At 30.9% G+C, this 17,637-nt stretch overlaps 1 protein-coding gene across 1 annotated transcript in view; it reads right to left on the reverse strand.

Annotated features, from left to right (window-relative positions):
• Window positions 1–4,432: 4,432 nt before the first annotated feature.
• The window catches only part of LOC111636939 (nuclear receptor-binding protein-like), a 134,849-nt gene continuing 121,644 nt past the window's right edge, over window positions 4,433–17,637 (reverse strand). Inside the window, exons 12-14 of the mRNA XM_023382326.1 lie at window positions 5,759–5,945; window positions 5,572–5,691; window positions 4,433–5,496 (exon numbers count right to left, since the gene is read on the reverse strand). Coding sequence (XP_023238094.1) covers window positions 5,389–5,496; window positions 5,572–5,691; window positions 5,759–5,945 — 415 coding nt within the window. The 3' untranslated portion in view covers window positions 4,433–5,388. The remainder of the gene's footprint in view (window positions 5,497–5,571; window positions 5,692–5,758; window positions 5,946–17,637) is intronic.

Raw genomic sequence — 17,637 nt, forward strand, 5'->3', positions numbered from 1 at the left:
TTTTAGTATTTTGTAAAAATTTATATTTCAAATAACGTCGTAACGTAGAAAATACGTACTATTCATCGTAACATGCGTCGAAACCAAACTTGTCAATTTTCGAACGAACGCCGCCATCTTGGATTTTAAAGTTTGCTAGAATGAAAAAATGATTTTTTAATTTTAGCAAACTATAAAATTTAAGATGGCGGCGCTCGTTCGAAAACCCGTAACATCGCCATAATTGAACTTTTGATTTTTCGAGTTTTTGCCGCGAACTTCAATTTCAAGGTCGCTAGAATTGAAAAATCATTTACTCCATCATTTTTTAGATTTTTCAAAAAATTTCAATACCAAATAACAACGTAACGTAACAGGTCTGTACTAGTCGTAATAACATTCGTCAGAATCTAATTTTTCAATTTTTGAACGGAAGTCGCCATCTTGGATTCCAAAGTTTGCTAGAATTGAAAAGTCATTTTCTCCGTTATTTTTCAGTTTTTTCGAATAATTTAAATACCAAACAACAATGTAACGTAACAGGTATATGTACTAGTCATCGTAACATTCTTCAAAATCGAATTTCTCAATTTTCGAACGTAAGCCGCCATCTTGGATTTCAAAGTTCACTAGAACTGAAAAATCATTTTTTTGTTCATTTGTTAATATTTTTCAAAAATTTGAATACATAATAACATCGTAACGTAATAGGTAAATACTATCTATCGTAACATTCGCCATAACCGGACTTCTGATTTTTCGAGTTTTTGCCGCGAACTTGAATTTCAAGGTCGCTAGAATTGAAAAATCATTTACTCGATCATTTCATAGATTTTTCAAAAAATTTCAATACCAAATAACAACGTAACGTAACAGGTCTCTACTAGTCGTAATAACATTCGTCAGAATCGAATTTCTCAATTTTCGAATGGAAGCCGCCATCTTGGATTCCAAAGTTTGCTAGAATTGAAAAGTCATTTTCTCGTTTATTTTTCAGTATTTTCGAAAAATTTCAATTTGGGCGAGTGGTCTCCGTTGCCGCTCATCGTAGTGGTGACCAGACCCTAAAGACTGGGAGGTTCGTCGTGGGTTCGCGCCACGGTCGGACAGGCTGGCTGCTTGGAGTTTTCCGGGTTTTCTCCTTGCCTATAACGACTGAATAGGAGGCCAGTTCCCCATAAAAGTCCTCCCGGAAGGCATTTATTTCCCGCGCGTACGTATGGCTGTTCNTTACCTAGACCTTAAGGAAACAGACAGCAGACTCACTTGTCTTCTTATATCAGCAGGAATGCCATCACTAATGAGCGCAAGAAAACATCCCATGATGCACTAGAAAAGGATCAGTGCGAGTTACCACCACTAAAGGGTTCTGTCTACTGAATGATTTCTATGTTTGAACAGTGAAGCCATCAACAACCTTATTACTCATATTTGAAGTTCAAAGTGTCCACTACTAACGCAGTGTCCACTACCGGTGCGCTTAAATAACAAATATTTAGAACAACCGAGGAATATAACTACAACTTTGATGTATTAGCTTTTTGCGAGACTCGGACAAATGATGTAAATCCTCCACCATATATAAAAGACTATCGGCTAGAAAAAATAGAAAGAAAACCCAATCAGCGTAGAGGCATAGTAATATATATACATAATGATAAACATTATGGAGTTGTTTCAGATCCAACTTTTACAAGGAATTATATAGATGTAATTACGATAGTTGTAGGTAATTTGATGCTGGTAATAGTCTGTCGTTCCCATCTACAAACTACGGAATTTTTCTGATGTTATAAATGAAATACTATTACATAAATCAACCAAATATGGAAAATATAAATTACAAATAATCGGGGATTTTAACATCGATTTACTGAAAAATAACTCCTCCGACACCTCCGAACTGATAAATCTTTGCTTTGCTGATTTGAATCAACCGACTAGATACGGAAAAAATACTCACTTTTGATAGACTTTGGTCTAACAAACGATAGTGAGTGTCATTTTTTAATACATCAAAATTTGATATCTGACCATCTACCTATCATCGTCTTTACCCCCGAAAAAGACCTCCATACGGGGACAAAGAACAAAGCAATCTACCGTAAAATCAATGATTCCTCGCTTTCTCCTGGAGTTATTACTATACTTCAAGTTTGACAACTGACCAATTAGCTGACTATTTATACACCATCTTAGTCGTTTTTATTGATAAATATCTTCCGACTAAAGAATATGTGAAAAAATTAAAACTAGCAGGAAAAAATTCTTAAAGAATTTTATATCTGAACACACGCATTAATTAAACGGAAGAAAACGTTACTTAAAACAGTCAAAAATAAAAATTGGACGACTTTCGAAGAACGAAACAAACATTTAGAGGATATAAATACCTTGAATAAACAAATCAGAAAAAATATCCGTAATGAAGAGAAAAACTATTATAGTCTTCTGTTTTCTAATGTTAAATCTCCTTCTGACTTCTGGAAAAGAATTAAGACGTTACCTTTCGGGTAACCGGGAAAAGAATAAGGCTAAAATAGATCATTCGAATTACGAGGGGAAAATGATAAATGATGAGCGCTCTTTTAGTGATATTTTTGCCGAGCACTATGGGTCCTCGAACGGTTTTGCTCCTGTCTTCGGCAATATCAATTCGGAGCAACATAGAACAAATGTTAGTATTTCTAATACTTTCTTTTTGGAATATACAACGGCCTTAGAAGTCTATAATACTATAGTGTATAATATTTGAAAAACAGCACTCAGTTTCTTAAATATTGAAATCTTAAAACACATATCCCATATCTTAGCTCAACCATTATCGCATCTGATAAATAAATCTTTTGAAAACGGTTCCTTTCCGGAAAAACTAAATCAAAACTTAGTTTTGTCATTATATAAAAATAAAGGATCGAAAAGTGAAATTGAAAATTATCGTCCCATAATAATAGTGTCGGTGTTGGCTAAAATTTTCCAGATTTTCTACAAGAGATTCTCAACTTTTATAGACAGATTTCAGGTTATTCACAGAAACCAATATGCTTATAAACGAGGATTTTCGACGGTAGATGCTTTGTTGCATTTGAAACAATAACGTCACAACTTGACAAATCGAAAATAGCAATATCAGTTTTTGTGGACCTTTCAAAGGCATTTGATAGCTTAAATCACGAACTTTTGTATCAAAAATTGCAAACTATTGGTCTAAGAGGGACTCCTAAGCTGGTTAAAATCATACTTGTCAAACAGAATTTACTTTGTAAAAATTGGACAGATTATCTCTAGCTCTTTCGGGCCAAACAAGGGCGTTCCTCGAGGTTCAATCTCGGGTCCACTGCTTTTCAATATATATATTAATGATTTGTTTAACTATATACCAAAAGAGAATATACCGATGTACGCTGACGATCTAGTGATAACTTATTCTCGTACGAACGTTATAATTTTTCGGGAGAATTTAAATCATATTTTAAAAACTTTAGTTATATGGAAAACAATGGATTGGTAATTAACAAAAATTAAGCTAAATTCCTCCGCTTTGCAAATAGGAATAAAATAATCAATTCGCATCACCTAAAAATTGAAATAACTGATTATAACATAGAAAAAGTAAATGCTATTAAGCTTTTGGGAGTAACTTTTGATGACAATCTGCGCTGGAATAAACATATAGATGATGTTGCACTTTCCCGTGCAAAGTATACTGGGATAAATAAGAAAATTCAAGTTTTTTTAAATACATCACTCTTGAAACGGCCGTACTACACTCGCATTGAATCTAGAATAAGATATGGTATCGCTGTATGGGGAACCGCATCTCTATACGCCGTTAATAAACTTCGGATGACACAAAATCGTTACACGCGTTTAATTTATAATTTAAACTTTATGGAATCAGTATCCGAACTCTACCGCACCGAAAATATCGACAAGATTAGTGAAATTTACAAGAAACAGATTCTATTGGAGGGCTTCAAATATATAAAGGGAAAAGAAGAAAACAGCTTCCTAGGAATTGATATAGTTGAATGTCACAGATCGACACGAGATACTCGTATAATTCGTGAATATAGTCTTCCAATTGTTAAACTAGGGGTGGGGGGATCTGCACCGATCTTTCAATTAATTTTCTATTGGAATACTCTGTGCAANTTTTTTTTTTTTTTTTTTTTTTTTTTTTTTTTTTTTTTTTTTTTTTTTTTTTTTTTTTTTTTTTTTTTTTTTTTTTTTTTTTTTTTTTTTTTTTTTTTTTTTGTTGGTTTACTGTAAGATGCTCGTAAAAGGCCAACCTGGCCACAGTGTCTTTTGAGAAATAAATAAAATAAAATAAAAAATGCTAGATTTTTAAATGGTGTTTAAATGAAAACTAACTTAATCTGTGCCAATAAAAAAGACAGAACTTGAATTTATTCTAATATTTAAATGATTTGAAAAGAAAATTACCCCAAAAATCAATCAATATTTTTTTTATTGCAATAATTTACAAAAATGCATCTGTGACATCTGATCCAAAATTTCTAAAGTGCATATTACAAGGTTTGTCTTTCTGATGATATACAAACTATTATAATAAATAGATATCATTAATATTGCTTCGGTTATGAATTTGAGATCTATAAAGAAATCGAGATAGGATTTTAATTTGGTAATATAATAAAAAGAAAAATTTGGAAGAAGGATGCTTGAATGCTTTAGAAACAAAATTTTGAAAACGGATAATTTTTTCTTGAAACACTTAAAAAGATTGGGTTCAAAATTAAGCAAATACAAGATGCACAAATGTAATTTTTAGAGATGACAGATTCAGTCAATGATTTCCCATCACTTTGGTACAAACATTCAGATAAAATAAATGCAAATTATTCCTTTGGTTTTCTTGTGAATGGTGAGTGGTTATTACGACTTAATTTAGTCGACCAAAAAGAAAAGAAAAAACAATTTTTGTTTCAATCCACCAAGTCTTACTTTTGATTATCACTTCAAACCAACAACTAAAAGAATGATTTTAACTTGTATTTACATTGCATTGAAAATTTTTATTTCTATTGAAATGTTTACTTTTCCAGTTCTTCTAGTATTCAACATAATACAAAAGAAACCACCCAAACATTGGTGTTTCCTCTTATTTCTTCGGTAAGAAAAAGTATATACAGTTTATTCACGTACTGTAAAATATACAGTAATACATACGTATGCTTTACTCGATAATATGTAAGGATTACAAAATAAAGCGAGTAGCTAAACAGTCACTGTCATTACACGTTAAACTGAAGAACAGCTTCTTATAAGAACACAAGTGGCAAATAGCCCAAACAGACATGGGCTATGGCACTTTATAGGAAATGGAGATAACTAAACTTATCACCACCAAACACTGATATATTTGATTTAATCATTTCAAGAACATTAAGATATGACTGGTTGCGGCTGATTACTCGGAGAAATGCACGATGGCAGAGGCTGATTCCTATTAATGGTGTCTTTTATCACCGCGGCAACCATCTCTCGATCTCCCTAAGATAAACAAAGATTTTTGTATGACGCGCGAGTCATTATTGCTTCCCAGACAATATTTTCACCCATACTTACCTGATTAATAAATCCATAAAAAATAAGTTCATCTACTAGTATGCTTGCATTATCTTTTAATGTCAACTCACAGGACAATTGTCGGTTCATCTTGTCATCCATCCTTAGAAGAAGCGTAATCTGAAAAACTTGCCAATAAGTTTCAATACCATCATCTTTGAAATTAATTCTCAAAAACAAATATTACCACAGGAGCTTGTCCTTCTTCTTGAGGTTTAATAGTACACATCATGTTAGTTATGTGTCTGGTTTCGATATCGGCCGGTTCAGGAGTCGTAGACTTAACTGATTCAGATATTTCAGGTGAAATAGCTCTGGGACGTACAATGGGAGGATGAGTTGGAGCAAAAGCAGTCAGTGGATAAATACCATTTCTAAATAAAAAAAAGCAAGATATTTAGTTACATTTTATATTTCATTTAAAACATTCAGTTGATACTAAAATAGTTACTAAACATTTAACAAATAAAAAGGGTTTATATTAATTCAGTAATTGAAAATATTAAATCATAATCCGAAGTATAAACTCCATTGTATAAACTATACACACCCAAGCAAGAAACCAAAGTTCAAAAATTTTTGTCAAATCTGAACTTTTAATAATATGCTAAATGTTCCAACCTACTTTATTCTATCTTCTAATGGGACTAAATTCATTCTGAACATAGCTACTTTTAAATATACATCTGTGTACTGGATGCTAGAATTATGAATCATATGTATACTTTTGCCAACCATTTGCAAAAAATGAGTATTTTCAGTTATGAAAAATTAGATTACATAATATCAATTTTTAAAGCCATATGTTTGAAGAAATATCATGTCTACATTAAAGCAGCTCCACACACTTGGTATTCACTGATTGATGAATAATTGCCCATTTGTCCTCTGATTTGACACAATATATGGACAAGGAATGAGAAATGCCAAATACAGAATATTAGTAACAAGTAAATCATCCATACTACTCAGTATTGGCCAAATGTTTGTTCAGCATTTGGCAAATACCAAATATATGTGGAGCAGTCATTAGGAAAAAACATTCCAAAAATTAAAAAAGTGAAAAAATAAAATGAATTCAATTTTATTTACTTTAATTTCCTGCATATAATTTATGGCAGTGTATACACCAAAGAAAATTGCTCCCATTATGCCCCATTTGTTTTATTTTATATCCATTAAGAATCCATTTTGGATGAAATTATAAATAAGTGAAACAGAAAAACAATATTTGAGAAGAAACTGACTGAACTGCATTATGTTGAAAATAGCTATCAAATATTAAGAAAAAGCTGTTGTTTTCTTTCAATTTTATTTTGTTCATTTAATAATAATACTCGATAAAATAATAAACGGAAATACAAGAAAAAATCTAGTTATGAATTTTCCTTTTAAAACTTCTGAGGGTTTAGAAAAACTCAAAAAATTTATAAATGAAGATTTGGGTTTAAACAATATTGAAATTGAGGGCTTAGTTCATTTAAAAAATAATCCAAATAATCAAATGGTAAAAATTATAATGGAAATGGTCAAAGACAGAAACCTAATTCTCAAAAAATTCTGGAGAATGAGACCGAAAATGGATGACAAGAAGAAAAAAATAATAATAATAACGGATTTATGTTATTGCTCCAGAATTAGAAGAAAGCAATTACTCAAAAAGATTAAGTCAGAATATTCAGATGGCAATAGATATCAAGTAATAGATGATTACTATATTAATGATAATTTAATGTATACATATGATATAAATACAAGAGAGATCATATTAATTAATCATTTTTTAGAATTAGCGACAAAACAAACTTAGGTAAATTAATAGAAAAACCTAATATAAGGCACGAAAATTATGGAAGGAAAAAACTGATGTTAAATAATAATAAGAAAGAAGATAATTTGATAATTTGTCTATTATAAATAACAACTTTAAGGCGATTGATATGGATTGGTTGAATTATGAAAATAATAAGATGAAGATAAGTTTCTGGAATATCCAAGATTTAAGAGAAAAAAAATACACAAATTGTTGGTGAGAAAATTCCTAAACTCAAACAAAATCGTTGGAATTACAGAAACAAGGAGTCTCAGCTTGAGTACAACCAAAAAGTATTATTTAGAATAAGAGAATAATATCATTATGATTAAGGCACATCGTAAAAGTAAATTCGGCCGTCCATCAATTGGTATCCTGTTGCTAATTAAGAAGAAATTGGGAGTCATTCTTTGTCAGTATACTCTAGAATACTTTATAGTCATTATTTTAAAAGTTGATAAGGAAATTAAAACTATATGGAATTACCCATATTTGGGACTAATAGTAATGTACTGTACCTCTCATCATTAATTGATAAGAAATCCATATTACAAGAAGTATAGTATTATTTAAATAGATGGTTCTTTGTGGTCCAACTATGGATGATTGGAGGAGATCTTAATGCACATATTGGCAAAAACTCTGACACAAATGTTTTTCAGAATTATGATAATATTAACAACAGAAGACTATCTAAAGATAAATTACTAAATACAGATGGTAAAATTCTCTTGGACTTTGTACAAGATAATCAGTTAATTATCTTAAATGGTAGAATGAAAGGTGATGTTCCCACAGAATTCATGTTTATATCTCGAAATGGAAAGTCAACCATAGATTATGTTATATATTCAGAAGCTATGATAGATTACTGTATGACCCTTACAGTTCTGGAAGACAATACTGCGGACCTTTTTCCGATACAAGTGAAGCAGTAGTAAAATAAGTTACGTACGTAGTCGGGGTTTTAATGTGGAATATCGTCCAACATATAATAAACAAAAATGGTTGGAGGAGATTGAGTCTAAAATTGTTGATCTAATAAATTTAGAAGAAGAGAACTGATAACTGATCTGATAACTGACTATCAGAGGCTTTTAACCAAATTAGGAGAATTCAGAAATGTAGACAATTTTATAAGCAAAGATATAAGAACGAATGGTTCAATAACACTTGTTATATCCATAAAATCAAAAAACAAAAGTTTGCAAGCCTTTAGAAAAACTAACACAAAAGAAACACTTATAAAATACGTACAAAATAAGAAAACTTATAATAACTTAATCAAAGCTAAAAAGAAATTATACTTTTCAAATATTAGTAAGAAATTAATAGAAGCAAAAGATTCAAGAATATTTTGGCTGATAATCAATAATTTTCGAAAAAAGAAATTGGAATATATCAGGTAACCAAAAAAGTTCTGTCATTTTTTGTTGAAAGAAAACAAACATAAAAATGTATAGGAAATAACACAATTTATTCATCAAAATAACCACCCTACATTCAATAACCTGTTCCCAACAGGAAACAAGCTTATAAATTCCATTTTTATAAAAGTCACGATTTTTAGAGTTGAAAAACTTCCCTAATTCCGTTTCTATAACCTCTCTATTTCTAAACTGTCAATTTCGCAGATGATTATCTAGGCTTAAAAATAGGTGATAGTCAGAAGGACTAATGTCAGGGAAATAAGGAGGGTGCAAAAGAGGTTCCCATCCAAGGGTCTGAATTGTGTCAGAGGTCACACGCGCAACATGATGTCTATAGCATTATTGTGTAGGAAAAGAACGCCTTTATGGTTCACTAAAGCTGGTGGTTTTTTCAAAAGTGATTGGTGAACTCAATGCAGTTGGTCACTGTAGACATTAGCAGTAATAGTCTGGCCAGATGGTATAAGTTCATAGTGAACAATTCCATTTGCAGTCCACCATATGCACAATATTGGCAGGTGCCAATTGATGAAGTATCCATTTGCTGAGCTTGTAAACTTTCCCAAGACAATGCAAATGTAAACGGACAGTTTCATCACTTACGGAGAACCTTTGTGCTAACATCTGACAAGTTTGAGCAGAATATTCTTCAATTGCAGCCTGTAATTCAACATCATTCTTATGGCGCATCTTTAAGCGACTCATTGCCGGAAGAAAATTTTGTAAACCATCTTTGGGTGGTGTGAGTGCTAACAGAACCTTGTCCAAAAGCTTGGCATATTTTTTGAGCCATTTGCACAGCACTTGTTCCAAGTTTAAACTCATACAACATACAAGCATGAATTACAGTTTGGAGTACTCATCTTCAAGTCAATTTTTATAATATTAAGAGATAACCTTTATACTTCTGTTTATATAAGGTGAGTCAGCATTAAATCTTGATTAACATATTGCTGGAATTTTAGTGTCATCTATTGTGTATTGCATGTAACATTCTTTAAACTTTGTAGTTTCACAAAACACGACAGAACTTTTTTGGTTACCTAATAATATACAAAGTAGAGTGGATAAATAGGTCATATACTTTAAAAAGTTCACAGAATACTATTTGTGTAATCAGAGACAAACATATACAGAAGTTAGGACAACTCATCTGATAAACCATGACAAGATAATTAAGGTAGAAGAAGTTCAGAGATGTATACATAGATTGAAAGACAAATCTATACCTGGATCAGATATGATCCCCAATTCACTTATCAAATTATTTCCTACAGAATTAATTCATTATTTAACCAGGTTATTCAACAAATTATATACGTATAGTTTAATATCAGATAAATGGAATGAAATCATACTTACAATGATATTTAAACAAGGCAATAGAGATAAACCATCGAATTATAGACCAATCACATTATTGTCGGGCTTCCAGAAAATATTTACCACAATTTTAGCCGAAAAATTCAAGATCTGGATTGAAAAAAATAACTATAGGAATCCAACACAATATGCATTCGTAGATAAAGGAGGTATGCAAACAGCTCATTTTGTCTTATTGACAACATTCCAACTAAAATTGCTTAAGAAAAGGCACAAGATCTTTGTGATCTTTTAAGACTTGGAAAAAGCATACGACTTGATTAATATAGGAGATTTACAGAACAAATTGGAGAAATATAATGCAAGTAACCATCTGATAAAAATAATAGGAATATTATTCGGGAGATATGAGACAAATATCAAACAAAATAATAATGTCTGGCCGCCGTTTACAACAAATAGAGAATTGTTACAGGGTGATCCTTTTTCACCATACCTTTTTAATTTTTATCTTTTCGATCTGAATAAATATTTTGAAAGAGAAGAAGATGGAATTTATATTGATAATCTAAGCATACATTCAATAACATACACAGACAATATTGTTCTGTTAGCACCGACAGTTGCAGCACTGCGTAGAAAAATTCAACAAATATCTGAATACATAGAAAAACTAAAAGTAAAACTAAATCCGAAAAAGTCAGTAATAATGATTTCTAGAAATGGTAGTAATCTACCTAAAAAACACATGTTGTTCTACATTAAGAAAGAAGAAGTGAAAATAGTAAACAAAGTTAAATTTTTAGGAATGATATTTACATCTAATTTATCATTTGAGAAACATTATAAGAGTACAATAAACAAGGCAAAAAACAATTAATAATTTAATGGTATTATTTTGTAAAATCAAAATGAAGAACATGCAAAGTCAATTTCAGCTGTTCAATTCAATTGTAATGAATTCAATGGGTTATGCTTCCCCAATTTGGAGCATAGGTAAAGTTGATAAATTAGAAAAAATACAAAATATATTCATTCGTAGAATATTCCAATTGGAATACAATATCCCAGGCAGTGCGCTACGACTAGAAATTAATACATACAAACTAAATACAATATTGATAAAAAGATATATTAAATGGCTTAAAAAAATTATTATTTCCAGAGACTTAACAACAAAAACATTGTATTTACTACATGAAAAATCAAGAGATATGGACTTTAAACATAACTGGATAGTACAACTATCGAATATTTTAAATACATATGGTTTTTCTATACAATTATTCTTGGATCAGACTAACAGTTTTGAACAACAAAGTAAGTTATTAATACATAGAGTAATGGAATATTCCATCGTACAAGATATCAAAGACATTCAAAAAAGAACAAACAGAAATTGGTACAAAATAATTTTAAATCATCCATTAATCAATGATTATATGCTAACAAATCTTGCATTTAATGTTAAAAAATTCTTTATGCAACTAAGATTAAATCAAAATGGAATAATGTTGGGAAATAAATACATAGAATATGCGCAATCCAAATGCCCAAATTGTGGTATACCATTATCAAAAATACATATTTTTAGTAAATGCAACAATGAAAACGATAATGCTCAAAATTCTGAAATTAAGCAAATATCTATCTCGTTTGTACAGTTGATTATGTATAAAATATTGGACAGAGTGAATGTTAATACTATCTTTAATCTTTATAATTATGTGACGGTCCAAAACCCTTTTGTTTTAGATCCGTATCACCCCTCTAATAAACCTTGAGATTAGGTGAAAAAGGAAAAGGGGGCCTTCTGCGGTCGATTACCGAGACGATCTCCTCAAAAAAAAATTGTTAGTATATCAATAAAAGAAATCTCCTCCATTTGTTTAAAGGTAATTCTGTAGACGTTAATATCAACAAAACGGGAATAAGAGATGTTTCTTACCCCCTCTTCGGTTGCATGTGGCACGTGGTTACAGCAATAAATCGCCTCATTCATAGTCAAACGCGACATTTTATATAAACAATATCTAGATAGTTGACCAGGTTAAAGAAATTATTGTCAGCTGAATGTTGATTTATGGTTGAGAGCTGTCAAACCTATAAAAATTTATATTATAAAATCATATCTTCTAGACACTGACATCAATAAATTAAACAAACTTCTCTGTGCCAGTGGTCCGTACTAGCTAGATCCAGACATCAACACACGAACAAGTGTGTGTATAAATCATGAATGATGTCATAGTTCTCAACCCCGCAAAAAGCATATAAAGAGGGTTTGGACGCAGTCCACAGGCGGACACCTCCAAGGCTGACATCGACTGCCACATCTACTGAGCCATACCGTCACCCTATCCGTCGCTAACTCGTCATTTCTGCAGTGACGATCCAGGAACGTTTTTACCAACAACTCATATTACAGATCGGGAACTTAGAGGTATTTTTTTTGGATATCTATTTGTATACTCTCTCTCTGCGAAATCTCTCTCTGAGAAATCTCTCTCCTAGAGATCTCTCTCTTGTCTCTTAATTTTAACTTAGAGAATAAAGATTAGATGTTTCATATGAAAGACAAATCATTGTTGCGATGCAGAATAGAATTTTTGTAGATCTTCACCTTAGCCTTTGATATGTACAATTTTATAGTTGTTTATTAAATGTGCTATTTTTGTTCAACCTGTGTATATATTTGGGAACCTGTCAACTTACTCATTAACCTCCCCACTCATTTTATTTTGCCCTCCTATAATGCCATCCTCTGACAGAGCCACCGGTAAGTAGGGACAACTAACCCTCTCGGTTCTCACAATTATATGAGGAAATTTTTCAAACAATAAACAATTAATCAAGAACCTAAACTAAAATATGTTAGATACAAAGAAAAAAAAAATTATATGTAAAGAAGTTATTGATTGTAGAGTTATAATAATTTATGTTTAAATAGCACGTCTCTGTAACAGGTGAATGCCTAATTTGTTAAAATAAATGATGATGATGATTTAATAATAAGAATAATAATAACTATATTATATATTTTATTCTAAAATAAACTTGAAGATGATTTTGATATTAATGACTACTGTATGTATCAAACAAATCAATGATATAAGAAAGACCTGTGATAAAATCAACAGAATTTAATTGGAAGCGAGTTTCAAAAGTTAGATAATTTCGTTTTTCTCTGAAATTTTTTCAAAAAAATAAATAAAATTTTATTCTACCACACACAAAAATAAACTAATTTCAGCTAAAATACTATATACAAAATAAGAAAAGTCCTTGAAAGGTAAAAATCAACTTATCTTACTTTTGCATTACTGTGTGAAATTTTTAATCATTGTGTTAAGAAAGCACATATATTACTACATAGTATATAAAAAAATACATTTACTAAAATAAAAAAACATAAAATAAAATTTCAAAAGAAACCAGTTATGCAATTTTAATTAAAATGGCTGACAGTATTTTTTATAAATATTAAAAATTTGAATAAATCAAGTCTTATATCTGCCATATCCAATCATCAGAAAATATTAACAGTCTTTCTTCACAGAGATGACCTTTTATTGTAGGCTATGCTTCCATAGAATTACACAAAACATTTTTTTTTATTTTATGCATTTAAAATATTCTGAAGAGGACCCCATGACCTTCACCTGACTGGAAAAGGATCCATAGAACAGAAATAGTTAAGAATCTTCTGTTATAAATGAATACACTAGATTATTTTTAGTTTTAAATAACAAAATAGTCTGTCAGCAATTTTTATTAAACAATGCCAAAGCAAAAATTTATAACTGCAGAAAATGCAAATACATTTGCAATTAGATTGCATTCACACTGCTAATGACAACCACCACAGATCCTAAATGATAACAACAGTGTCTTTCATCATATTTGTTTATCACCAAAGTGTTTATGTTGTTCATTCATTGTGTTAGAGCACACAATTTACATTAAGTTTACCTTTATTCTCTGATTTCTTTCAGACCACTCTTCTCCATTTTAAAAATAGTTATAGACCAACAGATTAAAATATTAATTCTTTCACATTTCTGGACACATTATAGAGCCAAGGACTTTTTCAACACACAAGATTAGCTGTTTCTCCATCTTGTTCAAAGAAAATTTTGGGAAGTTCACACTTATTGGTCAATACTGTTATGACAACAACAAACATTAAATCTTACTTAACTTTTGAATGAGGATCAACTAAGATGAAAATGCAACAATAATATATGTGTGAGAGCCAAACTTAGTGAAATAATTTGTTTAAATGTTTTCTGTTGAGAAAAAAAAATATTTAAAGAGATAAACCAAAAACTGACATTTTAAAGGATAATTAAATTGTTTTCCCATGGACTTGTTTCCTGGTTGAAGATGATACATCAAATGTGTCACCCAGAATCCATGAAAAGAAGAAGAAAAACAACTATTGGACAGTGATGGAAAAAGTCCTAATAAGGCCACGGAAAAAACCCAATGATAACCCAATGAACCCCTTATAAAAAGGAAGGGTTGATGAGCTGAAAGAGAGTCTCCAGTGTTCAATTAACTGTGTGTGAACGTAGTAGCAGCTAATCATTCGCCGCCGTCCTAAAAACTGTTCTAATCACCACCGTTCCGAGGATTAATCGTCGGAAGAAAAACATCACCGGGTTAAAAGAAGTTCGTGCCATCTCAGGATTACCTGAAGTTCTACCTTAGAATTTCCTACATGGATTACCTTCCAAGTATTTTACAATTTATATCAAGGTATTTATCCTCACATGAACTTAATGTAAACTCTCTCTCTCGTTATCTCAGGCTGTTTCATCGGATTAATTTTGGCTAAGTATCTATCCAAATGATTTGTACAAAATCTGTATCAAATAATAAACAAGTATTTTTCTTTTTTATAAAAATCTGTACAGTATAATTCCTCTGATTCTCTCCTTTCGCCTTCATCCCAGAACTGTAAACCTGCACACGCAACCATTCGCATAACAAAATTTAACGGCCGATCTGGTTTCTGCGTCTGTCCACAAGACACAGTGGTGTCATCCTGACAAGGTGCTAAAGAGGTGCTGACCCTTCGGTCACATATGAGTAATGCAAATATTTTAGACAGACAAACAATAAAAATATCAATTTTTGTTATTTTCATTGGCAGTGTAAATGCAGCTTTACAATTGCAAATATTATGAAGATTTTAAGACAAACTGCATCTGGAAGTTGCAAAAATTATTCACAGAGAAAAATTTTCAGCCATCACTAGTACAGTAGAGCATTGATTATCCGAATAAATTGGGGACTGGGGTTGTTCAGAAAATTGATTTTTCAGATAACCAATTATGTACAAAAAAATTCAATATTAATATAGTATATTAGTATATCCCAATAATAGTATATTAATATATCCCATGTTTAAATTTTTCTCTGTTGCGTGTCGCTTTGCGTTGAATTTTCGTCAATGTTAAGCCTAACGAAAATTTTTATAATAATAATCGTGGCTATTGTATTGTTAAAAATTATTTCTTTATTTTGTACAAACAAAATAAATATATTGAAAACTATAAAAACAAAAAAATTATACTTTAGAAGTTAATCTAGTATCAAAAACGTTTGATTCGGCACAACATGGTCCGACTGGAATGCTTTCAGTTAACTGACATTTCAGTTGATCGACATTTGGATGATCGACACTCATATTTGATGTCCAAAGTCAACAACACCTCAAAGATTTTGAAATAGATTCTCAAACTTACAATTTGACAAATTTAGATGTTGGATGAAAACCATCCAAATTGACTTCAAACCTCAAAACCAACATTTTTTTCAAAAATTCTCTATAAATTAACCCAAAAACTAGCATCCAACAAATCCCAAATGTGGCTCCAAAAGACATAACAGATTTAACTGTTGTGTCAAATAATCTGAAATATGGGATGCATGGAGTTAGCTTTGATGTACTAAATAATTTACAAAGCTTTACCAAAGCAACTTTTGCTTTGGTTTCTGTTTTGAAAGACTATTCTTGGTTTTTCTGATATTAATTTGCAAATCCATATCTATTGAATGTCTTAAACAGTCAATAGCCATTTATAATTCTAATGGGTTATTGGTCACTATTATAATGTCATCAGCATATAAAACCTTTATATATATAATCTAGCCATAGACCATTAAATTTTTTAATTTTATTCAATCTTCAAACTCACAGTACATAGAGAAAACAATATAGAGTCAACAGAAACCTTGCTCAACGGACTCCTTTGTTACAACAAAAATTTTCCATAGATATTCTATTAAAGCAGGATGGGAGCTAACTTACCGCATCTGTTCAAACATAACACAATATTGTCGATTTTTATGCTATTAAATTACGAGGAGACTGAAAAAAAGATATGGGAAAAAATTCTACTGAACAAAAAACAACCTGCTGATGTCATAAAAAACATCCAATAGCATTTTAAAAAATTTTACCAAAGTCAAATCGGTGAAATAGAAGTTTAGAACAATTTAATTAATTTGATTAAAAAACTCCCATAAAAAAACAATAGTGTAATTAATTACTTAATTAATAAATCGTTATAAAATAGTTTCGTGGCAAAAATAATTCATGAAATTTGCAGAGATCATAGATAACGATGTATACATGCTGATGCATACATTTTCAGAAAAGTTATAAGTCAAGGCTTTTTTTAATGGCCTTTTAAAGTCCATGCCCGAAATAACTCGAGATATGTACTGCGCAGTGTCATGCGCAGCCCGAGTTATTGGGGGTTATGGGCATAAAGAAAGGAGCATCAATACAGTCATATTCATAGACATTGACCTTAATAAGTTTGTCTTTCTGCAACTTAACTTTAACTCACTCACAAAATTTATTCTATAATTTATGCAAATTTATAATCCACAAAACAAGTACAGTAGAGTGTCGTTTATCCGAATCAATTGGGAACTTGTTCAGATAACTTATTTTTCAGATAACCGATTATGTACGAAAAAATATATTAGCCTATCCCATGTTCAAATTTTTCTCTGTTGCGTGTCACTTTGCATTAAATTTTCGTCAATGTTAAGCCTAATGTAAACTTTTTAAAATAATAATCGTGGCTATTGTATCGTTAAAAATTATTTCTTTATTTTTTACAAACAAAATAAATACATTGAAAAATATAAAAACAAAAAAAAATTTATACTTTAAAAAAACGTTCGATTCAGCACGACACACAGTCCTCGGAAAAACACCACACAAAAGTGCCAGTGCTGCCAGATAAAACACACACACCAACAAAAAAATATTGGAGTAGCCGAAGATATAGTCGAAGATTGTAGCGCCACAGCACTAGCGAAAATTTAAATTTGCCGACTGGAATGCTTTCGGATAATGGACGTTTCGAGTAACCGGCTTTCGGATAAACGACGCTCTACTGTATATATATTGTATATACAGTAGAGCGTCGTTCATCCGAATCAATTGGGGACTGGGGTTGTTCGGATAACTTATTT

This window comes from Centruroides sculpturatus, unplaced genomic scaffold, assembly GCF_000671375.1.
Source record: "Centruroides sculpturatus isolate CEXI.00-Female unplaced genomic scaffold, Cexi_2.0 scaffold128, whole genome shotgun sequence".
NCBI lineage: Eukaryota > Metazoa > Arthropoda > Arachnida > Scorpiones > Buthidae > Centruroides > Centruroides sculpturatus.